General features: G+C 39.3%; 1 protein-coding gene across 1 annotated transcript; it reads right to left on the reverse strand.

The window, feature by feature from the left end:
* On the reverse strand, positions 1-10,025 carry LOC102201772 (thioredoxin domain-containing protein 3 homolog). The gene is made up of 13 exons (XM_005723636.1): positions 10,005-10,025; positions 7,568-7,684; positions 6,510-6,594; positions 6,289-6,371; positions 6,092-6,184; positions 5,429-5,583; positions 4,964-5,160; positions 4,615-4,759; positions 4,411-4,518; positions 2,489-2,640; positions 2,250-2,394; positions 1,018-1,268; positions 1-161 (listed from the first exon to the last, which is right to left on the reverse strand). The coding sequence occupies exons 1-13, from the start codon at positions 10,023-10,025 to the stop codon at positions 115-117; spliced, it is 1,599 nt and encodes a 532-aa protein (XP_005723693.1). The 3' UTR covers positions 1-114.
* Positions 10,026-10,257: the final 232 nt, after the last annotated feature.

Here is a 10,257-nt window from a genome sequence, read left to right on the forward strand (position 1 = left end):
TGATATATATTTGTCTTGTTTATTTCATGATTCATAGAATGGCAGGCGCTCTGTTGTTCCCACGATTTTACACATTAAGCTTATAATAGAAGAGAAAACACAAGGTGTGATGATTCAGTTTGAGTGCTCTGGATCGATGCTTCCTCCTGTTTGTGGGTCATCTGCAAAATAAAGAGGGATGCTGAAGATAACTCTTCTAAATATCATTGCTGATAAGTAATAACAGCTTTGCTGAACAACACTGTTGCAGTGTTCAGAATTTATCAAACATGGGCTGCACACAGATTCAAGATTCTGTCCCCTGATCCTAATTATGCATTAAAAAAACATGGCAACAGAAAAAAGATACAGCACACTGGAGGTGCAATTTTCCTCCGCAGGTATGAGATGGTATGACTCAATCAAGATTTACTTCATTCCCTACACACGGAGAGGCTGTAGCGCAAGTTTGCATCGCAATTCCAGCAGCTGTTTGTGACATTATGGAGATGAGTGGCATTAGTTTTCTCTCAGTCAGGAGAGACGCCTCTTCTTGTGCAAGTAATCTTGATTGTCATTGTAAAGAGATGTATCTACTCAGTGTTCACAGTAAACAGTAATTGTGGTGTCCCAATTTCAGTCTCTCTTTAGCTACATTGTTGACTAACACACAGAAAAATGGCCATTAATAAAGTCAGTAGACATACAGATACCAATACCTCATCCCTGTCTTTGTAAAGTGATGAAAATACTCTATGGCTTTCTCATCAATGCAAAAGCAACTTAAATTCTGCAAAAGTGCAGACTCTAAAGGGTCAAGTCCCTTCAGTTGAAGATTGTATAATTTCTGGTTTTCTCTGCAGCCTTTACTTCCTCTTTAGCCAAAGATGAACAAAAAAAAGATTTATTTCAGTATGATAAGAAAAATTTAGTTAACACCAAGAAAATCGATGTAAAAAATCAGCTGCAAATTGTTATTTAGAGGAAACCAGATGGTGTGACAGATGGTAAAGACTTTCACACTCATTATATGGTCACCTGAAATGGGATCGTCACTGGTGAGCTCCGCATCTGTGCTGATGTCACCGAAGATAAAACGGATCTTTTCCTCCGCGTGCTGCTCGTTGGAAGAACCATGAACTGAGTTATGGAGGATGTCTGCAGCAAAGCGAGCCCTCAGAGACTCCGGGGACGCTTCCTTTGCCTTGTTCGGGTCTGTGGGACCCATCATGGCCCTCCACTCCTCCACCGCATTTTCCTTAGTGAGGACAAGCATCATACAGGGTCCCCTGAAACAAACATTTGTGGGATGTTTACACGCTGTAATGAAAATGCCACAGTGAGTGAAAGGACTGTCTAACTGTAAAGCTATCTTGTTTGGCAATATGATTACAAACATGCAAAGACAGAGGAATGCATCTGGTTGTTGGAAAGTTTGGATAACCAAATATACGAGGCCAGCTTTTCAGTCTGGCCTCGTATGCTGCCTTTGATAGAACCTTGAAATATAATAACAAACATGACAAAATACTATTTTAATACTGAAATAGCACACAAAATAATGCAGTTAAATTGTCTAGGGCAACAATGGGAGACTTCCTATTGTTACAACAAGCACCATTTGACTGTAAGGATGAATATGGTGCACTGCAGGTAAAAAACGATGTGCAGGTGTCTCTGTTAAAACTGGGCCAGAACAGGTATCTAGGTTAAATGATGCTACTTCTTTAGGCTTTAAATAACTATATTTTAAAATGTAGCTAGAACTACTTTACACTGAAATGTGGCCGGCAAGATTATATCGTAAAAATGTGTATCAGTTAATAGCTGTTACTGACGCTCTGGAGCTCTATAAAAGCTATTCAAGGAGGAGCTCTAGATTCATGTGATAGCCATCCTTATTGCATATATTAATACTATTAATCCATAATTAAGGCTAAAATTGAGCTAATATTGAGGCACTGAAGACATTTTTTCAGGCTGCTGTGACCAGCTGCACTCAACTCTCTCATTTTGTCCAAAAAGTTGTGTAACAGCCAAGTGAAGGAGCTAATCGGAGCGGAAGATAGCTCTAAAATCTCGATGTGCGATGTGGGACAAAGAATGAAACTGAGATGCACTTCGCAGCCACTCGCCTGAGGCTGCCTTGATTCTTAGCTGCTAAGATTACTGTTAAAAGTGCCATTAGAAATTGGAGTGGCAGCAGGAATTAGGGCGGGTATGCTGTCACTTTGCACTGCTCTGGTGGCTGTATTCGAGAGCAGACTAACCGACACATGAACTCCACCAGCTGGTTAAAGAAAGGCTTCTCTCTGTGCTCTTTGTAAAACTCCTCAGCCATCTCCCTTGACAGCACGGTCTCCTTTAGCCTTGTTACAGAGAAACCTCGGCCACGAATCTCCTCCAAAATAGCCTCTGTCAGAATGAGGAGCAAAAATATATGAAAAATATGTCAAAACAAAAGTAATGTCAAGCATTTCTGTGTCATTACAAATGAACATAAAAAGACCTCTGTGTTCCTCCATTGCATCTGGCTTGATCACTGCCACAGTCTGTTGTTTAGGGAAGAAGAAGCTGATCTCTTGCTCTGCCTCTTCGCGGCTTCCACTGCCATGGAGCTGGTTGATAGGCTTATTTTCCACTGCAAACTGGGCCCTTAGACTGAGTACGAGGGAAACAAAGAAGAAAATTACAAGTGTGATTGTACTGTCTGGCACTATCCACGTCTAAAAGAAAGTATTGATGGTTTCCAGAAATTATTTTCAAAGGAAAGGATGTAATTTAATGAGTAATTTTTGTGTAATTTAACTGTCATTTTCTTCACTTCTGTTCAGACTGCCTTGTTTGATTCCACTCCAGTTAGAAAGCACAGAAACATATGGTGCATTGCAGACAGAGAAAGACAACAGACAATATTTAATTGTGTCAAAGCACTGCTGTTTGAAAATAAATACAGATAGTTCATGCGTCTGCAAAAGAAAATGTTAATCCTTTAACAATGTCTTGGAGGAGATATATATGGGTCAGGGAATGGACAATTTATCTAAGCTTATATAAACTCAAGATCTTTGTCACTGAGGCTACCACAATCCCAAAACAGATTTAGCTTTGCTAAAGTAGCATAAAGACACTGTAATGTCTGTATGGAGCCAAAGAGAGAAGCTCATAAGCCACAGGTCTTCACAGACTGGACGGGTTCACCGTACCAAACATGCACTTGAAATGTCGGTAGTGCATCCATCAAAGTACAGATGTATATGAATGTTAGATAGGAAGCACTTAGGCATAAAAAAGTGTTTGTATGGATGCTTGAATGAGGCATGTTGTATAAAGCGCTTTGAGTGCTCCAGTAGAGTAGAAAAGCACTATGTAACAACCAGTCAATTTACTCATTTATATAATTCCTCATTCAAACACAAACTACTCAGCAAAAAAACAGAAAACACTACTCAGATCCAAAGTATACTCATCCTGCTCTCTTCCCTCTTTAGAGTCATTTCTTTTCTTTGACTTTTAAAACATAATTTAAAATGTTGCTTTTCCAACGATCTACTCTATAAAAATATAAAGAAAAAAAGTTGTTTTTAGTTAGTCATAGTGGATGTCAACAAGTCGTATACACATTTTGCACAAATCAAAGCAAAGTCAGAAAGTACGAGTGATATATTTCCCAGTATGCCCCTCTACCATCAACTTTTCAGAAAAATTGTTTATTTATAATCAGTGGAGTGTAAAATGACTGACTACATATTTGCAGAGCTAAAATTCAATTCCATCCATCTATCTGTTTTCTTCTGCTTATCCAGGGCCAAGTCACAGGAGCAGCAGCCTAGGCAGAGAAGACCAAAACATCAAGGCTTTCCCAGGCCAGCCGAGAGATATAATCTCTTCAGTGTGTCCTGGGTCTGCCTCGGGGCCTGCACCCGGTGGGACATGCCTGAAATACCTCACCCAAGAGTGTGAGTGTGATCAGGGTCCAAAAACATACTTACATTTAATAAGTGATTCTAAACTGGTCATGGTTGTGAGCTGGATGAAAGTGTATGAGAGAAAATGTGTTTAAATCTCTGTAAATGTGTGGTTAGATTTGGCTTGCAGTCTGGAGCGCTTTAAGTGGACAGCAGGACTAGAAAGTGCTTTATAAATGCCCGTCCCTTTCCATTTTCAATGACTGCAATGGAATCAGACAGAATCAGACTCAAAGACACCCAGGGAGTCCCTGCACCCAACTTTAAGAACCACTTATCTAGCTGATTTTGTGTTGTTTGGCTCTTTTTGTAATTTTTCTTGACAAGGATAAAAAGAGAGGTGAAAAGAGTGCCGACTTCTCTCTAACAAGCTGTTAGAATCTGTGACAGACAGTAGATTAGCTTTTTAAACTTCACTGCTTTTCTACTGGTAGTTTTCCTCACTGTGGTGCACATTACTCACCAGTCTGGACTCTCCTCTTTGGCTTTATTGATGTCAGAAGGACCGAGGATGGTTTTCCAATGACTTACAGCCCCTTTTCTGGCAAGAGCCAAAGCCAGCACTGGCCCACTGTAAAAATACACTTGTTGTATAATCATCTGGAATATAAAAACAAAACAAAACAAGAAAATCTCTGGATTAATTATACAGTTTGTTGAAAGTTACCTGGTCATGGTTTGGAGCAGTGCAGGGAAGTAGTCCTCCTCAACATGTTGACAGTAAAACTGTCTGACCTGCTCCTCTGACAGCATCACCTCTTTTTGAAGCGCTATTATAAAGCCAGACTTGTGGATGTGATCTAAGATCTCTTCTGCAAAATCAGGGATATGAAATAAAAAAGAAAACATAGCAGTCTACCTAAAATAAGCATGTGCATTTTCACTGCATTGTACAGTGTCATTCAACACCTTTGGTGAAGGAGTCAAGGAGCAGTCTCGCTGTTAATATGAGCTGTTATTGAAGGTGTATCTGTGCTTGCCCACGTGTGTACTTGTGCATTTGGCATGAGCCCCACCTCTGTTCTCCCTGGCAACGTCGGGGCGGATGAGAGCCAGTGTCCTCTCCACATGCTCTTCCTCCCCATCCTGCTCCATTACCGAGGCCGTCCGAAAGTTGGGGAAGAAGAAGGCGAGTTCCCTGCTGGCCTGGTCGCTGTCCTCACTACCGTGCACTGCGTTGAACAGTGTCTCTGTGCCGTATTGTGCCCGCAAGCTGCAGGAAGCCAGGGGGGAGAAAGGAGAGGAGACCAGATGGTTGCTCAGCTGGTGCTCAACCAGAGAGAAGCATAATGTTTGGGTGTGTCTGATGGAGCAGGCAACAATGTGCTTTTTGTTCCTTTTTCCAGACTCCAGATTGTTTCGCACTGTTGCAATCAGCAGTGCAGAGATAAATGTCGATGCTGCAAACAAATGTTGTACTTCCCAGAAATTATAATTTACTTAATGACACTGGATCATATGCATAATTTCCAGTAACTAACCTTTCTGGATTTTCTCTCTTGGCTTCTTCTATGTCTGCTGGGCCAATAAACTCACGCCATGCCGGTACAACGGCTGCAGATCCCTCTACCTGAGAGAGTACTAGAATATGGAAGGGACCACTGGACATAAACTGCACCAAATCCTCAAAGCACGCCTACAAACCACCAACACATACAAAGAGCAGGCGAGACACAGACACATATGTTAATGCACTGAATACAAAACCTGCAAAAACAAATACATATACAACTCATGCCCATTTATTATTTTCTCAGCAGTAGTATTTCCCAGGCTTTTCTCACATATTTAAAATTTCTGTATCTATAACAATTTGGTCTCGTCAAAAACAGCACCATAAGCAAAATAGAAAAAAAAGCTGCTTACACAGCAACTCTATTTTGAGCCCCGTGCTAAAATGCAGATGGATGTGTCATGTGTAGCAAAGTAACTGAATGATTTTTGCACTGGTCGTGACTGCTCTGCTACCGGTATGTTGACTCAGAATATTAATGGCCCTGGCTAACATCACAAACATTCACTGCATCATCATCAGTTTTCCTCACTTTGACTTGAATGTCAATCTATGCAATAAGCCTCTGTCTGTGAGAAGAATTGTCTTTTTGTTATTCTATACCATTCCCCTCTATTTCGCTATACCGCACCTCTGCTGCTTTGTGTTGGTAAAAATCTCGAGCTTCAGCCTCCGTTAGCGTGCGTTCCTCATGCGCCAGGATCTCAAAGCCAGCATCCTGAATCTATCCAGGAGAATATCAGCATCAACATAATGAATTAATATCAGCAGGAAAGCTTGAGACAATCTTTTCTTCTCCCAATGTGAGCAGTGATCTTCTTTATGTACCTTCATAATAATCTCATTTGCCTTGCCGTGAGCAACGGCGTCTGGTTTAATGATGGCAACTGTGTAGGATTTACTGGCAGGGACTGCAAGAGAAGAGAGGAGCTTGAGTGATGATCTGTAATTCTGACAGAATGCAAAATATTCCACAGAATCAACAGGAAAAACCAATGATAAGTAACATCAGCACTGAAAATACTGCCAATTATATTTTTCCACAGTACCAATTACACTTTCTTCATTTTCCAAATGTTGTGGCAACTCCTCCTCTTCTTTGTTCTCCTCATCTGTCAGACCATTATCTTTCACCTAACAAAGACACAACAAAGGAAATAAAAATAATGAATCCCTAAACATGACTGTCTTTACATATGTGTGTATAAACTACAGCTATGGCTAATGGTGGCTTTAGTATTATTTAACGTGGCTTTATAACTTTTATTTTCCACCCAAGAGTCACATAAGATATAGAAAAAAAACCAGTAAAGCATTAGGTTCTAACCGGGAAATGTTTGTTATTTTTGCTCCAAATGTCATTAAAACAAAATCTTTACTTAGCTGGATACAATTTAATATATATTCGACTTCATTACACGTCTGTTTTCAGAAAAACCAACTGCTCTCTGAAGTCCAGAAATTATTAGTAAATGCCAATTTCTCCCTAGGGCCCTGTACAGGTTATTTTAACTCGCCAAGCGACTAATAAATTCTAATAAAAATAACCTACAAATAAATAAATGTAATACATTCAACTGGTAGCCTTTTAAACCATACTTATTGGAAATGACAGTGCAAAGAGTGCAGGCTGTCTGTTTTGCCCTGAGATGCAGCAAAAGACTAATTCATACACAACTATTAGTGTCAGACTGACAGGATTTTGACATGAACTTGGTGGTTATTAGGCTTTATTTTTACTCTAAATGTCGAAAAATAAATAAGAAACGCCTAAAAAAAAAGCTGCTGATATATTTTCTGCTGCTTGACTTAAGTGGCTAAAAGCCATCATCCACAGAAGCAATTCTGAAATACTACTGTAGGAAAACGAAACGGGTAAATAATAAAATAAACACAGACTGATTTGATTTTAGTCACATTGCTTTCAGCACTGGTAACATACACGCTGGCTTACTGTCACGTTGTTATGGACTACTTTACTTAGAACAGAAAAATTAATTAATATTAATGCTTTAACAAGCCGTGACAAGGCAGCATGTCTGCAGAGAAACACTCTATTGTTCTGACAGAAATATGTGTGAATGCACGTCTATAATGAGCTCCTCACCACTTTGCGTTCACCACCTTGCTCCAGGACCAGCTTCTCTTTGGCTAGCTCCTCCACAATCATCCTCTGAAGCATGGGAGCGTTTGCCCCACGCAGTACAGCCACCAGCTCCCCACCCTGTTCATTCAACACAAGCCTAGTAATAAGTTAACAATTTTTTTTTTACATTTAATTTAGCATTTATAAAATGGTGAGATACAAAAAGGCTTTAGAGGCCTATGTAAGCGATCCACAAAAATATTAAAAAATTTTAAAAGAGCAACAAGCTTAGAGACAAGTGTAATTTTAATCAGACAAATAAGTATTTCAACAGAATATATTTAATTTACAGAATATTTTTTCACCGCAAGGGGGACATGGCTCTAAAGCCATTTTCACACACAAACTACAGGCCTGAAATTTTAGCTGCATCTGAGATATTCAACTTTAACCAGCCAGATTGCAAGTACAAAATCTATATGCTGGTCCCATGTGAGAACAGTCTAGGTACCGGTACATTAATTATTCACTTAATATACATTAAGTGAGTGGTGTCATGTTTCCTGGCTGCGCTGACCAGGCACCACCCTCAATTAAACCAAGCACATTGCTAGTAGTGAGAATGTACCTGAAGATGGTTATGTGATGCAAACGATCACCCATAACAAGACTGAATGCTGGTAAGGGAATGCCTGCATATGCTCCTAATATGGAAAGGCCTGCATGGCTCTGGCAGTGTGGGTTTGGGCATTTTCCTGCTGAAAGAGATGCTGCTGGTGTACTGCTGCAAGAATGGGACAAGTAAAGACTGGAGCGCCTCATCTCGATACTGCCATCTAGTCAGATTTCCACCAAGAACACTCGATCAGACATGGTGCTCTCGTGAACAAGACTGCAGCAACACATGCCAGCATCCAGCATGCGAATAGCCTGGCCTTGGTCAGTCAGTCAGTTGCAGCATGGTGGGACACATGACAATATTGTACATACAAAGGGTTTTTTGCATTCTGTGATCACTTGGCTTGAGACTGCACTAAATTGAGCCAATTCATAGGACTTCAAATGACTTATTTGTGTTTGATAAACAAATCACCAATCTCGTTTGAACTGAGAATATGTTTGGGCTTTCTAAGACATGCTGAGAAAGGGGATTTAAAGCAAATATTGAGTCAATATTTTACGGCACAAAACATTTCTTTCTTTGACAAGCATACTTGCTTATACTTAAATGTAGGTACAGAATAATGCAACAAATTTAATTTAATAATTGTAATAACCATTACAGGCTACAGGTATCATAAACTGAAATAGACTGAAATAACTAGAGACAGAAGTTGTGTATAAAAAAGACAGCAAAACACACAAACCTGTCTGGCACAGTATAATAGTATGCTAACACTCTGTGTTTACTAAGCCATTTTTGCGACATTAAAATCCTATATTCAGCCACTGTGATGACATCTGGTATTTGATTTGTATACTTTTAATAAGGCATTTTTATTTGTTTTATATTGTTTATGTTGAAACTGAAACTGAGACACACACATATATCACTTTGTTAATCAGCTTTTATTTAATTAAATAATTCATATAATTATTAACAATCATTTAATATTTGATTTATAGGTTTACTTCTCTTTGTTTTATTGCATTTTTTATTTTTATTTTAAAGTTAGTTTTCATCTTTATTGAAAGGTGTTTTGTCATATTATATTGGATACTATTTAACTATATACAATTCTACATATTTAAGCTAATACATTTGAGATTATGCTTAATTTAACAAAGAAATTTCGCAACCTTTGGGATAAGAAAAGTATACTGAATCTTATCTTAGTAATAAAGCACTGAACACACATTTTGTCGTTGAACTATACAGTCAACTATATAGCATATAGCCAACTAGCCACATTATTAGGCATATACGACCTTACTAGTACTGGGTTTGAGCCCTTTTTGCCTTAAGATCTGCCTTTATTCTTCATGGCATACATTCAGTAACTTGCTGGAAACATTCCTTAGAGTTTTTTGGCCATATTTACATGATAGCATCACACAGTTGCTGCAGATTTCGAGTTGACTGCACTGCAAATCATTCATTCCACCACATTCCAAAGGTGCTCTATTGGATTCAGATCTGGTGACTGGAGGCCATTTGGGTACAGAGAACTCATTGTCATATTCAGGAAACCAATTTGAGATGACTGAGCTTTGCAATATGATATGTTATCCTTCTGGAAGCAACCACCAGAAGATGGATGCACTGTGGTCATAAAAGGATTGACACGGTCAGCAACAATACTCTAGTAGGCTGTGGCATTTAAACAGTTAGTAGTTGGCGCAAAGTGTGCCAAATAAATATCTCCCACACCATTATACCACCAGCAGAATGAACAGTTGGTACAAAGGATGAATGGATGCATGTTTTCATGTTGTTTATGCCAAATTCTGACCCTACCCTCACATCACCAGCTAACATTTTTCCAGTTTTCCATCGTGAGCCATGCCACATTCAAAGTCACTTAAATTACATTTTCCCCCCATTTTGAAGCTCTGTTTGAACTTCAGCATGTCATTCTGACCACGTCTACTTGCCTAACAGCACTAAGTTGCTCCTGTGTTGAGCACATTGGGTTGGCTGATTACATAGTTGTGTTACTGAGCAGTTGAATAAGTATACCTAATAGAGTGGCCAGTGACACACACAGACA

Source organism: Pundamilia nyererei, unplaced genomic scaffold (assembly GCF_000239375.1).
Source record: "Pundamilia nyererei isolate P.nyererei 1_Seehausen unplaced genomic scaffold, PunNye1.0 scaffold00009, whole genome shotgun sequence".
Classification (NCBI taxonomy): Eukaryota; Metazoa; Chordata; class Actinopteri; order Cichliformes; family Cichlidae; genus Pundamilia; species Pundamilia nyererei.